Below are 21188 nucleotides of genomic sequence, written 5' to 3'. Positions count from 1 at the left end.
ATTATTAGTTGTGAGCACACAAACGAAAATATGTGAATATTTGCAAGGTGATTATTAAAATACCAGGTTTGTGTACATGAGTTGAGCGAAAAAAGCAAGGAATAGAAAAAATATTTGTCTGCACACAAACATTATTAATGTACATTCATTGTTCCTTTCGGTAAAGTCACGTAGAGAGAAAAATAATGAAAAGTGTAAAAAATGTCACACAATACCATACAAGAACAACAACCGCCATTCGGCACTAAGTGGCGGTGACGTCACCACGACGCTTGTGGCAGGCTATGTGCACCTTGAGGCCACGTGAAGTGTCGAACGCCTGCTGGCAGGATGTGACAGGGCAGACCCAGATGCGACAGGTCGACTGACTGAGACGACTGGCTGATGCACCACCTGTGCCCCCTACTGTGCCAACTTGCTGTGCTTTAGCTACCCGGCGCTCCGCTCATTGTTGTGAGAGTCGCTCCTCCGCCCTCCGCTGTTGGAGGACGACTGCATCCAACTGGCCAGTAGTGTCCATCACGAGCCTCCTCCACAGAGGACAATCTTGACAGCACTGGTAGCAGTCATCGGCAAGTCCACTCAGCTCCACATCCTCCTGTACCACATCACTCCATCTCTTCTCTAGACCGTTCCGCGTCCGTTTAGCCCCCACTATCCGGCCGAATAAAAGCTGTTTAGGCATGCGGTGGCTGGGCATGCGGGCTACATGGCCCAGCCAACGCAGCCTTGCCTGCCGGATGAGCTCACCGATGAGACTTTGTCCACATCTTTAAAGGATTTGTGATCTCTTCACACAATCCAGCCTGGTTAGACCCAGGATGGATCGTAGGCAGGCCAGCCGAAATGTTTCTAACTGGTGAAGATGTTCCATTAGGGGGGGTCCACGTTTCGCAAGCGTAGAGAGTAGAGAAAGGAGGGAATGACTGTGGCCAAGAAGACCTGAAGCTTCGTGCGGAGCGACATACTAGGCAGCTTCCACACAGCATTACGCAACCGACGAAAAGACAATGCCGCTTTACTGATTCGGAGTGAGACCTCTGCTGTTAAACCGGAGCCGGTCATGAGCACACTGCCCAGGTATGGGCAACTCTCCACTCTCTCCACAACTGCCCCATCAGCAATTGGGAGTTGTGGGGATGGAGTGTCCGATGGTACAAAATACCCAGGCAGGTGCTAAGTTTTGGTGGGGCGGATGGCAAGATCCCACCGCTTAGTGGCAAGCTCCAGGTTCAGCAGCAGCGCCTCCAACTCCTCGTCTGAGTGAGCAGCAATTACCAGATCATCGACATACGTAACATGGTTGAGCAATAGGGAGCCATCCCTTGACCGCACCCGGGCATCGATCAGCCTCCCATTGTATCTGTACCAGATAGAAATTCCTCCAGTACAGCTATTGAAGGCTTCACGAACTACGTGGTAAAAATAGATGTAAAATAATGTGGGAGCCAGAGGACATCCCTGTCGCACCCCAAGGTGTACAGGGAATGGCTCCGACTCCCAGCCACGTAGTTTTACCCGGGCCTGCTCACCATCATGAAGGTCCTTAATGATCATGAGCAGAGGGTGAGGGACTCTGAAAGCACGCAGAACAACTCAGAGGGCAGGCATTCTGATGGTATCATAGGCCTTGACCAGGTCAATAAAGCAGATATGTAGGTCTTGTTGGAATTTCCTACACCTCAGCTGTAGCAGACGGACAGAAAATATGGCATCTGTCCAGGACCGCCCTTTCCTAAAACCGCATTAAAACTGCACAATACGATACACACCATGCTATACACACATAACCACGCACACAATACCATACACACCATGCTATAGACACAATAGCATATACACCATGCTATGCACACAACAGCAAACACCCAATGCCATACACACAATACTGTAAACACCAGACTATACACACCATGGTACACACACAATAGCCTACATAGCATGGTACACAAACAATACCAAACACACAACACTGTGTGTATGGTATTGTGTGTATGGTATCGTGTGTATAGCATGGTGTGTATGGTATTGTGTGTAAAGTACGGTGTGTATGGTATTGTGTGTATGGTATTGTGTGTAAAGTACGGTGTGTATAGTATTGTGTGTATGGTATTGTGTGTAAAGTACGGTGTGTATGGTAGTGTGTATGGTATTGTGTGTATAGCACGGTGTGTATAGCATGGTGTCTATGGTATTGTGTGTATACCATAATGTGTATGGTATTGTGTGTATACCATGTGTATTGTAGTGTGTTTCGGGTATTGTGTGTACGTTAATGTGGTTAGCATGGTGTGTATGGCATTGTGTATGGTAGTGCGTGTATAGCATGGTGTGGATGGTATTGTGTATGCTATTGTGTGTATGCTATTGTATATGGTATTGTGTATGGTAGTGTGTGTATAGCATGGTGTGTATGGTAGTGTGTATGGTATTTTGTCTATAGTATGGTGTCTATAGTATGGTGTGTATGATATTGTGTGTATAGCATGGTGTGCATAGTAGGCAGAGGTCGCAAACGGGTTTTGATTCCTTACCCGTACCCGGCCGCACCAGGGTTGCAAACGGGTACCCGTACCCAGCCGGGTACGGGTACCCTACCCTACCCGTACCCTACCCGATACCCGGCCGGGTACGGGTAACCGGGTATCAGGTAGGGTATCGGGTACCCGATTGCGACATCTAGGATGAAGCCATGTTGCAGGCGCGGGTGGGTTGATTCTAGGAACTTGAATTGTGAGAAGAGACAAGACGTTGGGAAATGAGTGACAAACGGTTACTCCCAGTGACTCACGGCCTACCCGTACCCGGCCGCACCAGGGTCGCAAACGGGTACCCGTACCCGGCCGGGTGGTTTATAGCAATACAGTATATAATTTAATGTTGGGTTTGTCTATGGCAGTATATAGTACGGTGTAGACTCGTGTGATGTAAGAGAATAAAGTTTAGATGGAAGCATATTATATATTTTTTACGACGTAGAATTGTAATGTATTACTTACTGTTAGTAACTCAGCTTATTGTAGAGTATATTTAGCATACTGATGATACTATGTAGTTTATACTTTAGTTGTTTACGTGGTTTTAGTTACTGCAGCTACATACTATTAACACTCCTTCCCTTTATTAATGCTACCCCTATCCCCTCCCTTTGATGCTGCTAATCCTGCATAATGCACGGGCATAAGTAGTACTATTCACATACCTGCATTTCCCATATCCCCTCCCTTTGATGTTGGTAATCCTGCATAATACACGGGCATAAGAAGTACTAATCACATACCTGCATTTCCCATATACCTTCCCTTTGATGCTGCTAATCTTGCATAATGCCCGGGCATGAGTAGTACTAATCACATACCTGCATTTCCCATAAATATGCTAAATGCCTCTTGATATACATATTCCTTTGTCAAGGCGCTCTTTTTCCCCCCTTCCAACCCAGCTTGTATATATGCTTCTAGATTTGAAGCTTTCGTGACTGCAAGGATTCATATTCTTAGGTTTTTACGGTAAAGTCACGTAGGTAAAACATTTTTTTCTTTACTTGATACAGCTGTCGTGGCTGTGATGGTTCCTCCTGAAAACGGAAGCTTGTGTTGCCTCCGAAACGTTGTGATTTTTATTTTATTTTACTTTTATTAATTTGAATGTTTTACCTACATGACTTTACCGAAAAAACCTAAGAATATATATATGCTCCAAGCACGTGTGCTGTTTCATTCAGACGCTGTCGCCTCAACAGACCTGGTTTTCACCTGAGGATGGCTGCTTGCGTTATGGCCAAAACGTCGTGAGAATTGTTTTATTATGTTTTATTTTTATTATTTTATTACTTCCCTTCTACGTGACTTTACCGAAAGAACCAAGAAGATGAAACACTGGAGTCACGAAAGCTTTAAATCGAAAAATGTCTTGTGGTTGTTGTTGTTTGACTTGCATCCCACTGGGATTTTTGCACAGCGTTGGTGTACGGTGCTTTTTTTCTGGAAGACTTTGCAGTTTTTTCCTGGATTTTTCTGTTTGCGCATAGTCACTTTAATATGTTTTCTTGTTCATGTTTTTGTTTGTTGCGGTTGCACCCGATTCAAGAGCCGAATGGCTCACAGGACTATACCAAATAAATGCAACTGAAAACTGAAAAAACTGACTGCATAGAAAAGAGGTTAAGTCTACGACTTGGAAGGTGTGTTGGAGGTAATGGAATGAAGCTGTGTATTGACTTCCGTGAAGCTAGCACATGCCGTTGGGGATGAAGGCTTGGTTGACATCCAGGCAAATGAGGAACTCCTTCAATCCCACCAATACGAATTAACAAAGGACGAGTTGGATATGCTCATATGTGAGAGTGGTAATGAGGATGACGAGGAAGATGTGACGGTGCCGAAACCACCAACCGCGAAGATGCCGGCATAGGTGCTGCAGATGAGTCAGGCCATGGCTGACATTTTTTTATTGATGCATTTGTAGTAGCATGGTTGGGCACTGTGTACATTTCCATATTTCATCCTTACCTCTAGTAGCAGGCACGTGTCAATAGCGGGTGGTATACTGAATGGGTAAGATGAGTCAGCCCGTTAGGCAAATAAGGCTCCCCAGACCCCAAGAGAGGGGCTGGAGGGATATTCCAGAGCCCCCTAGAGAGTTCCAGAAGGAAGGCGTGGCTAGGGGCGGAGAGACCCTGAAACGGGTATAAAAGCCAGACCTCTGGACGGGTCCGGCAGGCATCGTCAAGCTGAAGACTGAAGACTCGCTTAGACTAAGACCCTGGGAACCCCCGGACCCGACGTCCTTCTAAGGGCCGGGACTGAGTGGGCCAGTGGTCGGACCCTGGGAACCCCCGGGACCCGACGTCCTTCTAAGGGCCGGGACCGAGTGGGCCAGTGGTCGGGAACCGAGGACCTTGGCTGGGTCGGGTCAGGTAGCCTCCCCTAGGACCCCTTAGCCGGATGGCTGAGAGTCCGTAGCCCCAGTTGATAGGGCACGCTAGCCCGGAGGCTATACATCCCCAGGTATCGGGTGGACGGGCCGCTACCCCTTTGTGTTAGGGATCATTACTGTTGTTATTGGAATAAACGTGCAGTCTCTACAAGCTGTCTCTACTCTCCTTGAACCCACTACACATTCATGGAAAGATTCATTAAGTTTAAAAGGGCATAAGAGGCTGCTATGGTGCCTTATAAAAAGACCTACAGGGACCTGCAAAAAACATTCTACCATTACTAGCTTCTTTAAGTGTCGACAACATCACTGTTACGATTACTCCCACCACCACAACCAGTCCTCATCACCTGACAATCCACAAGCCGTGGGGTCCCCTTCCTTCCAGGATGTTCTTGAGGAGGACCCAACTACCATGTTGTAAAACAACCGCTTTGCGTCATCATCATCATCATCGGTAAGTACAGGTGGTTTAAATTTCGATTTAAAGCTTTCGTGACTGCAGGGATTCATCTTCTTGGTTCTTTCGGTAAAGTCACGTAGAAGGGAAGTAATAAAATAATAAAAATAAAACATAATAAAATTATTCTCACGACGTTTCGGCCACAACGCAAGCAGGTGAAAACCAGGTCCGTCGAGGCGACAAAGTCTGAATGAAACAGCACACGAGCTTGGAGCATATATATAAGCTGGGCGCCTAGACAAAGGAATTTGCATATCAAGAGGAATTTAGCATATTTATGGAAAATGCAGGAATGTGATTAGTACTACATATGCATGTGCATTATGCAGGATTAACAGCATCAAAGGGAGCTGCAGTTGCTGCTGCTGCTGCAGTTGCTGCTGCTGCAGTTGCTGCTGCTGCAGTTTCTGCTGCTGCAGTTGCTGCTGCTGCTGCTGCAGTTGCTGCTGCTGCAGTTGCTGCTGCTGCTGCAGTTTCTGCCTTATCCATTTTAATATAACACTATGTATTATTCTACCCACCCTAATGTGTATCACACTGCTATATATTTACTATACAATTACGACACCATACATTACTCTGCACACTGCACCATGCCAGTGAGTGGAACGCGGTCTGAAAGTCACCGTAAACGTGAACACAATCAGTTAAGATCCGAAATGGTTTATTACGTCCTTCCAATGATTGCTAAGCCAGAATCCATCTTCTCGGTTGAAATTGTCTCTGTGTTTGTATATGTGGATCGCCTCATGAACGAATCTCTCATGATAGCCAGATGGCTTGCAGAGAACCTCTGTCTTGGAGAAGTCAATGTCATGTGAGCCCACTGAATTGTAACAGTGATCTGCCACGGCTGAGGTGTTTGTCCTACCGTGTTTCAGGTCTGCTTTATGTTCACGGATGCGGTCCGAGACATGTCGTTTAGTTTCTCCAATGTAACTGCTACCACAGAGGCAACTTAGTTTGTAGACGCCAGGGTACTGTATGTCTGGAACAACATCTTTTACAGATGGGACCAGATCACGGATTTTATGTACTGTGTTGAATCGGACCTGGATCTTGTGTTTAATCAGGATTTTGGAGATCTTTTTTGTGACCCCAGCAATGTAGGGTAAGGTGATGGTCTTGAGAGGCTCCTCAACAGGGTCCTTCTTGATGGTTGGAGTGATGGCTTTGCGGATTGTGTAGTCGGAGTAACCATTAGCGTTAAGAGCTTGGCGTACGTGTTTGAGTTCACTGCCAATGTGTTCCTGGTCGGAAATGCATTGGGCTCTATGGTATAGAGCAGGGGTCCTCAAACTTTTTAAACAGGGGTTCAGTTCACTGTCCCTCAGACCGTTGGAGGGCCGGACTATAGTTAAAAAAAACTATGAACAAATTCCTATGCACACTGCATATATCTTATTTTGAAGTGAATAAACTAAACGGGAACAAATATAATATTTAAAATGAAGAACAAGTAAAGTTTAATCAACAAACTTTCCAGTATTTCAATGGGAACTATGGGCCTGCTTTTGGCTAATGAGATGGTCAATGTCCGGTTCCATATTTGTCACTGCTAGTCGTAACAAGTGATGCAAGTGTGTATCCGTTAGTCTAGATCTGGTTGGAGATTTCAAATGTTTCATTCTGGTACAAGTCTGTTCACAGACATAAGTGCTGCCAAAGATGGTTGCCATTTTGAGTGTATGGTTCCTGAGATGAGGATATGTCTCAGAGGGGAGAGATGCATAAAAATTATGAAGGCTGCTTGACTTGAATGCGTCTTTCAGAGAGTCACAATTCTGCAGTTCAGCCAGTTCCATTTAGTAAATTGTATCCACATTTTCAATGTCAATAGAAAATGGGTTACGGAAAAGCTGTATGTCCTGTTCATGGAGATGAAGCTCTTTAAATCTAAATTGGAACTCCTTTTGCAATTTTTCCAATGAATCCACACATGTTTTATTTGGGAATGCAACCAATGGTTTTTCTGCTAACAGATTTTGAGTTGTGGGGAGATGGCAGAAGTTTTCCTCCTTCACTTGTTTGATGAGGAGGCCTAATTTTACTTCAAATGCTTTGACATGTGTGATTGCATATCACAGATGAGCTTCCCCTTTCCTTGAAGTTGCACATTGAAACTGTTGAGTAGCTCTGTTACATCTGTCAGAAAGGCAAGGTGCCATTTCCATTCTGCATCATTGAGCTCTAGTACTTCTTTGTTTTTGAAAGCAGAAAAGCTGTAATCTGTGGAAGTAAGTCATAGAAACGTTTCAAAACTCTCCCTCGACTCAGCCAATGGACTTCTGTGTGGTACAGAACATATTCATAGTCAACATTTAGCTCAGACAGAAATTCCTGAAATTGTCTGTGGTTTAGTGCATGAGCTCTAATGAAGTTAACACAAGATACCACAATTTTCATAACAGAGTCCCACTTCAGTGATTTATTACACAGCGCTTGTTGGTAGATGATGCAGTGTATGGCTATTGGATGAGAATGGTTATGTTTGTCCATCTCTTGGTTAATGCTAGCAATTACTCCTTTCTTAGACCCCACCATGCTAGGAGCACCATCAGTTGTCACACTGGCTAGTTTAGCCCAGTTCCGCTCCAAACCATTCACAGTTTGGCAAACCTTTTCATAGATATCCTCTCCTGTAGTTGTTCCTTTGATGCTTTGCAGTGCAGCAAGCTCTTCTGTGACTTCGAAATAGTAATTCGTCCCACGAATAAAAATTAGAAGTTGTGCAGAATCACGAACATCATTGCTTTCGTCGAGTGCCAACGAAAAATAGGAAAGTTTTTTTGTGGAGTTTTGCAAATGCTGATGCAAATTGTCTCCCATTTCTTCAATCCTCCGTGTAATTGTAGGTCCTGAAAGACTCACTGTACTAAATAAATCGGCCTTCTCTGGACACATCTCTTTGGCAACAGAAAGAAGGCATTCTTTAACAAATTCTCGCTCCACGAATGGTCTGCCAGTGCACGCTATTAGCTTGGCAACTTGAAAATTTGCTCGCAGTGATGAAATATTTAGCTGCTTCTGCTTCACAAAAGTATTTTGCTGAGTTGTTAATGTATTTTTCAGTTTTAATATTTTATCTTTTCTCACTTCTCCGACCAAACAATCATATTTATCTTTATGTTGAGTTTTATAGTGTCGCCGTAAATTCTATTCTTTGAACACAGACACTATATTCTGGCATATCAGACACACAGCTCTTTCCTTGTACTGCATGAAAAAGTAATCATATGTCCACTGTTCTTTGAATATCCTACACTCCGAGTAAATTTTTCTCTTTCTTGACATCATTGTTTCCTAGGGAGTCAAAATTGCTATTAGTAAAATACCAATATATATATAGCGCTACAAAAACAATATACCAGCAATAACTTTGCCCACACAGAGACATACAGACTGCACTGCCCATCAATGCAGTCTGATTGGGGGGAACTCCGCCCCCTCTTACTCTTCCACCAATGACCGTCCTTCTCATGCAGAAAAAAAGTAACAGACAGGCAGCGGCGGAAAAAACACCCGGCGGGCCGGATAAATGTCCTCGGCGGGCCGCATGTGGCCCGCGGGCCGTAGTTTGAGGACCCCTGGTATAGAGTCTTGATGAGGGAATTCTTCTGGGATGGATGGTGGTGGGAATCCGGTTTTAGGTAAGCATCCGTATGGGTGGCTTTCCTGTAGACAGAGTGGCTCATTGAACCATCAGGTCTCCTTTTAATTAGGACATCCAAAAAGGGTAGCTTGCCATCTTTTTCGACTTCCATGGTGAATCTGATGGCTGGGTGTATGGAATTGATGTGGTCGAGAAATTGGTCTAGAGCAGGCCGGCCATGTGGCCAGATGACAAAAGTGTCATCTACGTACCTTTTCCATAAGGTCGGGCGTAGAGTGGCAGTCTTGATGGCGTCAGTCTCAAATTTCTCCATAAAGATGTTGGCTACAACCGGAGATAGGGGGGAGCCCATTGGGGTGCCCTCAGTTTGCTTGTAAAAAGTTCCATTCCAGGTGAAGTATGTAATACTGCAGCAGCAGAAACTGCAGCAGCAGTAGCAACTGCAGCAGCAGCAGCAACTGCAGCAGCAACTGCAGCAGCAGCAACTGCAGCAGCAACTGCAGCAGCAGCAACTGCAGCTCCCTTTGATGCTGTTAATCCTGCATAATGCACATGCATATGTAGTACTAATCACATTCCTGCATTTCCCATAAATATGCTAAATTACTCTTGATATGCAAATTCCTTTGTCTAGGCACCCAGCTTATATATATATGCTCCAAGCTCGTGTGCTGTTTCATTCAGACTCTGTCGCCTCGACGGACCTGGTTTTCACCTGAGGACGGCTTGCGTTGTGGCCGAAACGTCGTGAGAATAATTTTATTATGTTTTATTTTTATTCTTTTATTACTTCCCTTCTACGTGACTTTACCGAAAGAACCAAGAAAATACAGGTGGTTTATATTTTAATTATTTAGGTTTTTGCTTATTTGTATAATCTTTGCTTGTTGTGTGTGTAAGTAATCCCATTACTTAGGTAAGGCTTAACAACATTGAATATTGCCTTTTTGGCATTCGCGGCCCTTTCCAAGAACGTAATCACCGCGATATTCAAGGGTCTCTTGGATGCCACTACTCTGGCCCCGACAAACAGCCAAACGCAGATACAGGTACATTGCTGAAAAGAGAGACTACATCAAAACTGACAAGCAAATCATCTAGAGACAGCGAGATGTCCTTGATTAGAGAAACCAAGTGAGTTGAGTTAAGTACAGCTGAGGTGGAATTTCCCGTGAAAGGAAGCAGGGTCTCAGAAAGAAATCGGGCCAGTTTATCTAAAGCCTGACTCTCACCACAATCCAGCCCAGAAGAATTCCCTCATCAAAACACTACACCATAGGGCCCGTTGCATCTCCGACCAGCACCACCTAGCCAGTAAGTTGGAGCACGTACACCAAGCCCTCAGAATAAACGGATACTTGGACTGTACAATCCGCAAAGCTGTCTCCCCAGCCATGCGGAGACAACCTTCAGAGGATCCAACCAAAACCATAATTTTACTGTACATAGCAGGGGTTACCAAAAATATTTCCAAAATCTTAAACACAAGATCCAGGTTCATTTCAACACAGTACACAAAATCCGTGATTTAATCCCATCTGTAAAGGATGTGATTCCTGACATGTAATACCCTGATGTCTACAAACTGAGTTGTGGCCCTCGGTCGGCCGCGTAAAACTCACCCAAGGGCCAATGACCAAGATCTTCAGTGGGAAACGCCGTCCGCCATTACTCCTGCCGCAGAGGGGGAGGCTTCCATCTTGGGCGGGGCTGCTGCCACGGGGTGCCGCCGGACGCCATCTTGGGCGGGGCTGCTGCCATGCGGCCGCCGGACGCCATCTTGGGCGGGGCTGCTGTCACGCAGCCGTCGGATGCCATCTTGACGGAGCAGCGTGCTGCGCAGGGAGCGGGATCTGAGACGCCCGAGGCCTCAGATATTCACCACGGCCATCGCCTTCCTCAAATTAAAGAATTTGTCGCCGGGGGCGACTAGAGCGCGTTCACATGGCGGTTCGAGTCAGCCTTTCGGTTGGTGCGATGGACGGAGGCAGAGGCGCTGGAGGCTCTGCCCACGCTGTTGGACGACGTCTCCTTGGCAGTCTTCCGATCCATCCCAGCGAGTAAGAAATAGACGCTGCGTGACGCTTTCACGGAAATGGCGGAGTTCTACGAGCCGCCGATGGCTGCTACCAGGAAATTCATGCAGCGCCGTCGAGGAGCGGAAAAATCGCCCTTGGCCTACCGAGGGGCGCTGTTGGCGCTTGCCATGGCCGATTACCCCGATTCGTCAGCCGATCTCCTGGATCCTCTCATCCTTTCCAAAATGATTGAGTTGGCCCAGGAACTTAATATCTCATTACCGGTGTGCGGCCACGAACCGCTAACGTCTTGATGGGCGGCGCGCTGTTTGGACGCCAAATTCAACCTCAAACGCTGGGATCACATGGCTGCATGGACGGGGGATTGTGAGATAGACGGGCCACTGTTGGGATGGGCTCCACGTCGGGTTGTCCACGGCCCCAACGACTCCAGCGACGACGAGGTGATGGCAGCTGTTCCTCGCTGGTGCCCGGGGCGACCGACCGCCGGGCGGCGGCGGCCACGTGTTTCAAGTGTGGCTGACGAGGCCATTTCACCCGGGATTGCTGCTGCCGACTTCAACCTCCTCAGCTCCCGTCGGGCCGACTTCCATCTCCTCCACCGGACGCGGATCCATGGCACCCTCGGGCAAGTCGGCACATATCGGATATCCGGCAGGTCTTGACACATCACGCATCCACTCGCACCCATGTTTGCACTCCTGAAGGGAATTGTGGGTCACCTGGGTCGATGCCACACTCGGTTACACAATGTAAAAAATTGGCTCGAAGGGTGGTGGCGGCCGCGTCGGGGTCCTCGACGGTACGGGATACTCCATGGGAACCTCATTTGCCAGTAAAAATATGATAATTGGTTTTTTACCCTTCTATCTGGCAACAAAACTGACACCTTTTTTACAAGGAGTCATGTTTACATAGACCACAATACCTGCAGTCATAATGCAAACAAAAACATAACTCTGATGTGTACTGTCCTTGAAGTTGATTGGTCCACACCCGAGACAGCTTTCCTTAGAGCTTAGTCTAAGGAAAGCTGTCAAAAGGCGCACGGCCCATGTGAGACTAGGCTCTAAGGAAAGCTGTCTCGGGTGTGGACCAATCAACTTCAAGGACAGTGCACATTATCAGAGTTATGTCTTTTGTTTGTATTATGACTGCAGGTATTGCGGTCTATGCAAACATGACTCCTTGTAAAAAGGTGTCAGTTTTGTTGCCAGATAGAAGGGTAAAAAACCAATTATCATATTTTTACTGGCAAATGAGGTTCCCATGGAGTAATTATCATGGTACGGGATACTATCGATGGGATCGATGTCCGTATTTTGGTGGACACCGGCGTGTCTGCAACCATCATTTCCGATGTTATTTTTCATCTCCTGTCCATTCCTACATCGCGGATCCGACCGGCTAACGACGCATGCGTTGCTGCGAATGGGGGTAGCATGGGTATTTTGGGGCGAGTAGATGTGCGCATTGCTATAGGGAATATCACCGCGGAGTTTTGATCTCGCGCTCATTGGCCGTCCCATGCTTATTGGGCACCGATTTCCTTCACCGGATGCCCGTTAAAATACTCGTCAATCAGGGTTGCTTGGAAATGCCAGGGGGCCGTAGAATGTCCTTCCTGCCGTCCCTGCTGGGCCGTTTGCCCCCAGGAAACGCTGTTAGTGCGATTGTTCCTGTTACGGTGGAAGTACAATCAGGCTCACAAATGCTTATTCCGCTGCGTTACCGAAAGCGCTTGGAAGCCGCGGACGATGCGACGGGTGTGTTGCTGTCCCCGTCGAACTCGGTGGCAAAATCCTTTTCCCTAGTGGCGGCTCAAACTATCGTTTGGCCTGGTCAGGCCTCGTTTATACAAGTGTTAAATGGGGGCTCGGACCGGGTCGTCGTCCCGGCTGGCTCGGTGTTGGCTCACGCCACTACCGATTTCACCAGCTTTGAGAGCAACCAACCTACCAAAATGGATGCTGGCATGCCATGATCCGATCGTTCGGACGATCGATGGATCACAGAATTGTGCGGGGAAAATACGTCCTTGTCGGCCATGCAGCAGAGCACCTTGCGTTCACTATTGTCGGAGTACGCTGGCGTTTTCAGTAAAAATTATTTGGATCTGGGCCATACTTCGCTCTTGTCGCACCATATCGACACCGGTGAGACCGATTTGTATGCACCCGCATCGCACGAGCCCTGCAGAAAGGGAACACGTGCGTGGCGCGGTGGACGACATGTTGGCGACCGATATAATTTCGCCGTCCGACAGTCCTTGGGGCGCGCCGGTGGTGCTGGTTAAAAAAAGGATGGCGGGACGAGGTTTTGTGTAGACTTCCGCCAATTGAATAGGATATCCGTGGCGGACGCATACCCCATGCCACGGATGGACGACTCGTTGGACGCTCTGTCGGGGGAAAATTTTTTCTCTACCCTTGATCTGTCGTCTGGGTTTTGGCAGCTTCCCCTCAATGACGCGTCCAGACCCCAGACCGAAATCGGCGTTCCGCACGCCACAGGGCCTCTTTGAGTTTAACCGCCTAACTATGGGCTTGAATGCAGCACCGGCGACGTTCCAACGCCTGATGGAACTGGTGCTAGCAGGCCTGCAGTGGGAAAACATGCCTCATATATTTGGACGATATCATCGTATTCAGTCGCACCTTCAAGGAACACCTCCAACGACTGGAAACTGTCTTCCAGAGGATGCGGTCGGCTGACCTAAAGTTTAAACCAAAGAAGTGCCACCTTTTGCAATGATCCGTCCGCTACTTGGGACACATCATCAGCGGCCTTCAGAAAACGTCGTGTGTCCAAGAGTGGCCCATGCCCACTTCAGTGGGCGACGTACGGCGGTTTATAGGGTTCGCATCCTACTATCGCCGATTTGTTAAGAATTTCGCGACGCTGGCTAAGCCGCTGCATGTACTTGTGGGGAAAAATCAGAGATTTAAATGGGGCCCGGAAGAGGAGCGCTCTTTTCAATCTCTCCGGGATCGCCTGGCCACCGCTCCGACACTCGACTACCCAGACTTTTCCCAGCCTTTCATCCTTGACACGGATGCTAGCGACATCGGCATAGGGGCCGTTTTGTCGCAACGGAAAGACAGAGTCGAGCGAGTGGTGGCATATGGCAGCAGGGTTCTGTCTCCTGCCGAGACGCGATATTGCGTGATGTGACGGGAACTGCTGGCAATCAAACATTTTGTTCGCCAGTACCGGCCGTACCTGTATAGAAGGAAATTCTTCGTGCGCACTGACCATGCTGCCTTGCAATATTCTTTGAAATTGGAACAACCGTCCGGTCAATTGGCTCGGTGGTTAGAATTGCTGCATGAGTTTTCCTTCAATATCACGTACCGCAAGAGTACTCGCCATGGCAACGCGGATGCTAGGTTGATCTCTAGGTTGTCCCCGACTCCTCCCTGCACCTGTCTGACGGGTACGCACTGCTGTGCGGCGCTGCCTACCCCGCCCTGTCCGGTCATGGGGGCGATGTCGAACGATGAAGGCCAGGATGTGCCCGTTGGCGCCGACAATACACTGCATTTGCCGCACTCGGTGTGGCTACGCGAGCAAGAGGCCTCTTTGGCTCCACTGCGGGAACTGATCGGGAAACCGAGATCTCATTTGGCAGGATGTAAATGGCAGTTGTTTCGGGGCCAGGCAGGATTACTGATGTGTACGGATGGGTTGTTGGACCGTTCACGCCTGGTTGTGCCGACGCCCCTTCGCCACAATCTGATCCGCGCGCTGCACGCCGACAAGCTGATGCACCTCGGCGTGCAGAAAACATTAGACGCGATGCAGCAGGATTTCTTTTGGCCTGGCATAACAGCGGATGTCACTAACTTTATCCGGTCATTGCCATGATTGTGCGAAGCGGAAACAGCCACGTCAAAATTATGTCCCACCCCTACGATCGATCGAGGTATCCCGTATTAATGAGCTGGTTGCTCTGGATATCCTGGGCCCGTTCCCTCCATCGGCTAGGGGAATTAAATACCTTTTGGTCGGGGTCAAATACTTTTCTCGCTGGCCTCTGCCTGACCAAACGGCCTCATCCATCACCGAGGCTTTCTTGAATGGGTACGTCATGGATAAGGGAGCACCTGAAGGGCTGCTCACGGATCAAGGACGTAACTTCTCCTCTAAATTGCTCAAAGACGTGTGCTCTGTCTTGGGTACAAAGAAAATCCGCACTTCCCCTTACCATCCGCAAACGGATGGCATGGTGGAACGATTTAACCGCACCCTTTCGGCCATGCTTTGCCACACGGTGAGTGAAAAACAAACCGATTGGGACTTGCACATACCGGGCGTCCTGGCGGCATACCGCATGGTTCCGCACGCGTCCACAGGATATTCGCCATTTTTAAATCCTTTATATTAAGTTCGCTTGCTTGCTTGCGTGCTTGCTTGCTTACGACCGTGCAAATATTTCGGTCGTTTTTTAACCCACTTCCCGTGATCCAATCGAGCTGACATTTTGCACACAGACTCGTTGTGCGTGACAATTAATTTTCGTGAAAATATTTTTTCCAAAATGTTTAGGGAAATGTTTTAAAATATTTAATTACCAATTGCTTAATGGTGCCAGCCATTCATCTGACCCATAGGTGGCAGCCATCTCAAGCCAGAGGACGAGAGGACTCTAGCCGCCACGCATATAAAGGATTTATAGTGAAAAACTTTGTTTTTACGGGTTAATTTTTTCCTGATGTATGGCCGTGAGAATGTAACCCCGATTGATGTGTAACTTGGTGCAGTGGGGAAACAACCGTCCCCTTCCTTGCCTGACACGTGCGGGACTCGCTTAAATGGGTTACGGAGGCGTGAGAGACCGCCAGATGTGCGACGGCCCGTACGCAGGCAAGGAACGAGAGGTATGCGCGTCGATCGCGAACTGACATGCCTTGGTCGGTGGGCGATATGGCATGGCTCCATTGCCCTCAGGTGCCAGTGGGTACGTCCCCTAAACTGCACAAGCCTTGGCGGGGGCCTGTGAGGCTGGTGGACATTCTGAATCCCCAGAGTGTTCGCATCCAGTACGGCCAACGTCGTTGGTATGTCCATTCGTCGCGGCTCAAGCCCTATGTTGACCCGCATGCTGGCCCTTCATCCCCACTTGTTGAACTGCCGGGGTCTGGCGTGCCAAATGTGCCACTTGCCTCGCCGATTGATCCCCAGTGGGGCTGTGTTCTACCCCCCGCAGACGAACAGGTTTTGAAGGACGACGAGACCCCGGACGTTCCACCTCCAACGGGGCCTGTCCCAGACACAACGGAAACCGAAAATTCTTCTTCTTCTCCACAGCAACCACCTCCTGCTGAACAGTCGGCGAGGCAACCACGCGCGAAGAAAGGAGAGGGTCCGGCGTCGCGTACGCGGTCGAAGTCTCTCCCATTTCGCTAATACTGTTTTCCTTGCGGTCTGTCACCCTGGTGTTACTGCGCTACAGGGGCGCCCTAATGTATGTCTGTTGTTTTAATGTTTTAATTTCTCTGCGCGTTAACGCGTACTCTCCCTTACTTTGTTAATGCATCATGGACGCCCTAAGATGTTATTCAAAGGGATTTGGGCTGTCACTCTTTTTCCAGCCGAGACGGCTGACTTTTTACACCGGTGGGGGGGGGGGGTGATGTAATGTGAGGATATATCCGGGTTGCTGACGGATCACAACTCGTTACGATGATTGGCTCTGCCGGTCCTGGCCCATAGCCAATGGGGGGAAGTCTAGGGGCGTGGCCCTGACATAATGGGAAGGTGACATCTGTAAGTAGAGGATTGGTTCTGGGGCCTGGTCCCGGGAGCATACGATGGAGTCTAGAAGATTCCATAGAGGTTAACCAGGATTGGTGGAAAGGTACCACATGACCCGGGTATTAAATAGGGGTGAAGACGAACAACACGTGGTCAGATCTGGAACGAACGGAGGGTGAGGCCAAGCGGGAGCGGGGTCCAGGCTGCCACGTGGCCGCGCGTGTCTCTCTCTCTCTCTATCCCTCTCACGCTGTCTGTCATCAGCGTGAAGGAGTAAAAGAAAGACAAATAAAGACCGGATTCCAGAAGTCGCTTCCACGACCTTTATTACAATTGGAAGGACGTTATTAACCAGGTAAAGTCTTAACTGACTGATGTTTCCATCCTACCTGCCTATGTCAGCTGCTATTTCCGACTCTCTGTGTGTCTCTCTCAATGCCTCTCTCTTAAATCTCTCATGCTCACATGTCCTTTGCATTGGACCCTTTGGGTTGCACTCATGCCTTTGGATTGCACCACTCTTCGATTTTACATTAACATGCTAATCTCTCACATTAACATAGCCACTTCCGTACCTTCGTCGAGGAGGGCGCTCTCCGATCTTACAGTTACATGATAATTTCTCACATTAACATCACTAGCCCCGGCCACTTCTTTATGACTCTTCAGCTACACCCATTTCAAACCTTTTAAAACAGTCTGCCTTAGCAGCAGACCATGCTTTCCCACCTGATGATGGATGCTTGTGTTGCGCCCGAAACGTCGTGATATATTTTATACCTACGTGACTTTACCAAAAGAACCAAAGAGTATAGATTCCAGCAGTCACGAAAGCTTCAAATCACTATGAAGCTCACTCACACCACTGTGCACACCAACCCCGCTCTGCTTACTCACCCCGCTGTGCACACTCACCCCCGTCTACTAACTCACCCCGCTCTGCTCACTCACCCCACTGTGCACACTCACCCCGCTCTACTCACTCACCCCGCTCTACTCACTCACCCCGCTCTACTCACTCACCCCGCTGTAAACACTCACCCCCCTCTACTCACTCACCCCCTCTACTCACTCACACTGCTCTACTCACTCACCCCCCTCTACTCACTCACCCCGCTGTGCACACTCACCCCGCTGTGCACACTCACCCCCCTCTACTCACTCAACCCGATCTACTCACTCACCCCCCTCTACTCACTCACCCCCCTCTACTCACTCACACTGCTCTACTCACTCACCCCCCTCTACTCACTCACACTGCTCTACTAACTCACCCCCCTCTACTCACTCACCCCGCTGTGCACACTCACCCCACTGTGCACACTCACCCCGCTCTGCTCACTCACCCCGCTCTACTCACTCACCTCGCTCTACTCACTCACCCCGCTCTGCTCACTCACACCGCTCAGCTCACTCACCCCGCTCTGCTCACTCACTCTGCTCTACTCACCCCGCTCTACTCACTCACCCCGCTCTGCTCACTCACTCTGCTCTACTCACCCCGCTCTACTCACTCACCCCGCTCTACTCACTCACCCCGCTCTGCTCGCTCAAACTGCTGTGCACACTCACACCGCTCTGCTCACTCACCCCCCTCGACTCGCTCACCCCGCTGTGTACACTCACCCCGCTGTGTACACTCACCCCGCTCTGCTCACTCACACCGCTCAGCTCACTCACCCCGCTCAGCTCACTCACCCCGCTCAGCTCACTCACCCCGCTCAGCTCACTCACCCCGCTCTGCTCACTCACCCCGCTCTACTCATTCACCCCGCTCTACTCACTCACCCCGCTCTACTCACTCACCCCGCTCTACTCACTCACCCCGCTCTACTCACTCACCCCGCTCTGCTCACTCACCCCGCTCTGCTCACTCACCCCGCTCTGCTCACTCACCCCGCTCTCTGCTCACTCACCCCACTCTGCTCACTCACACCGCTCAGCTCACTCACCCCGCTCTGCTCACTCACCCCGCTCTGCTCACTCACCCCGCTCTGCTCACTCACCCCGCTCTGCTCACTCACCCCGCTCTGCTCACTCACCCCGCTCTGCTCACTCACCCCGCTCTGCTCACTCACCCCGCTCTGCTCACTCACCCCGCTCTGCTCACTCACCCCACTCTGCTCACTCACCCCGCTCTGCTCACTCACCCCGCTCTGCTCACTCACACCGCTCAACTCACCCCGCTCAACTCACTCATCCCACTCTGCACACTCACCCCGCTCTGCTCACTCACACCGCTCAACTCACCCCGCTCAACTCACTCATCCCACTCTGCACACTCACCCCGCTCTGCTCACTCACACCGCTCAACTCACCCCGCTCTACTCACTCACCCCGCTCTACTCACTCACCCCGCTCTACTCACTCACCCCGCTCTACTCACTCACCCTGCTCTGCTCACTCACCCCGCTGTGCACACTCACCCCGCTCTACTAACTCACCCCGCTGTGCACACTCACCCCGCTCTGCTCACTCACCCCGCTCTACTCATTCACCCCGCTCTACTCACTCACCCCGCTCTACTCACTCACCCCGCTCTGCTCACTCACCCCGCTCTGCTCACTCACCCCGCTCTGCTCACTCACCCCGCTCTGCTCACTCACCCCGCTCTGCTCACTCACCCCGCTCTGCTCACTCACCCCGCTCTGCTCACTCACCCCCTCTGCTCACTCACCCCGCTCTGCTCACTCACCCCGCTCTGCTCACTCACCCCGCTCTGCTCACTCACCCCGCTCTGCTCACTCACCCCGCTCTGCTCACTCACACCGCTCTGCTCACTCACACCGCTCAGCTCACTCACCCCGCTCAACTCACTCACCCCGCTCTACACACTCACCCCGCTCTGCTCACTCACCCCGCTCTACACACTCACCCCGCTCTGCTCACTCACCCCGCTCTGCTCACTCACCCAGCTCTGCTCACTCACCCCGCTCTGCTCACTCACCCCGCTCTGCTCACTCACCCCGCTCTGCTCACTCACCCCGCTCTGCTCACTCACCCCGCTCTGCTCACTCACCCCGCTCTGCTCACTCACCCCGCTTTGCTCACTCACCCCGCTCAACTCACTCATCCCACTCTGCACACTCACCCCGCTCTGCTCACTCACACCGCTCAACTCACCCCGCTCTACTCACTCACCCCGCTCTACTCACTCACCCCGCTCTACTCACTCACCCCGCTCTACTCACTCACCCCGCTCTACTCACTCCGCTCTGCTCACTCACTCTGCTCTACTCACACCGCTCTACTCACTCACCCCGCTCTACTCACTCACCCCGCTCTACTCACTCACCCCGCTCTGCTCACTCACCCTGCTGTGCACACTCACCCCGCTCTACTAACTCACCCCGCTGTGCACACTCACCCCGCTCTGCTCACTCACCCCGCTCTGCTCACTCACTCCGCTCTACTCACTCACCCCGCTCTACTCACTCACACCACTCAACTCACTCATCCAACTCTACTCACTCACCCCGCTCTGCTCACTCACACCGCTCTGCTCACTCACACCGCTCTACTCACTCACCCCGCTCTACTCACCCCGCTGTACTAACTCACCCCGCTCTACTAACTCACCCCGCTCTACTCACTCACCCCGCTCTACTCACTCACCCCGCTCTACTCACTCACCCCGCTCTACTCACTCACCCCGCTCTACTCACCCACACCGCTCTACTCACTCACCCCACTCTACTCACTCACCCCGCTCTACTCACTCACCCCGCTGTGCACACTCAACCCGCAGTGCACACTCACCCCGCTCTGCTCACTCACACTGCTCAACTCATTTACCCCGCTCTACTCACTCCGCTCTACTCACTCACACTGCTCTACTCACTCACCCCGCTCTGCTCACTCACCCCGCTGTGCACACTCACCCCGCTCTACGAACTCACCCCGCTGTGCACACTCACCCCGCTGTGCACACTCACCCCGCTGTGCACACTCACCCCGCTCTGCTCACTCACCCCGCTCTGCTCACTCACCCCGCTCTGCTCACTCACACCGCTCTACTCACCCACACCGCTCTACTCACTCACCCCGCTCAACTCACTCACCCCGCTCTGCTCACTCACACTGCTGTGCACACTCAGACCGCTCTACTGCCCCCGCTCTACTCACTCACACGCACCCCGCCATGCTCACCCCCTCCCCCCTCTCTTCACCTCCGATCACGGCGCCCGTGAAAATCAGCTTCCTGCGGTGCCGCTTGAAGAATCCACCGAGTGCGGCCAACATAGCTCACGAGTCCCGGGACCTCCTCCGCTGCCCCACCGGCTCACTCGGCAGTCCACACGGGATCGGCAGCGCAGCGCTCACGATCACGCCACTCGCTCAAGGCGCCGTGCCGGCAGACATGTTGCTCAGGGAGAGC

The 21188-nt window shown here is 50.5% G+C and overlaps 1 protein-coding gene across 1 annotated transcript in view; it reads right to left on the bottom strand.

The window, feature by feature from the left end:
• Positions 1–21185, bottom strand: part of PEX3 (peroxisomal biogenesis factor 3) — a 69423-nt gene extending 48238 nt beyond the window's left edge. The window contains exon 1 of the mRNA XM_061569411.1: positions 20980–21185. Coding sequence (XP_061425395.1) covers positions 20980–21052 — 73 coding nt within the window. The 5' untranslated portion in view covers positions 21053–21185. The remainder of the gene's footprint in view (positions 1–20979) is intronic.
• Between the last annotated feature and the right edge of the window lie 3 nt (positions 21186–21188).

The sequence above is a fragment of the Lethenteron reissneri genome, chromosome 43, assembly GCF_015708825.2.
Source record: "Lethenteron reissneri isolate LAM-NWPU_2019-01 chromosome 43, ASM1570882v1, whole genome shotgun sequence".
Lineage (NCBI taxonomy): Eukaryota > Metazoa > Chordata > Hyperoartia > Petromyzontiformes > Petromyzontidae > Lethenteron > Lethenteron reissneri.
The sequence above is the reverse complement of the archived record's forward strand: the minus strand, read 5'-3'. Positions and strand labels throughout refer to the sequence as shown.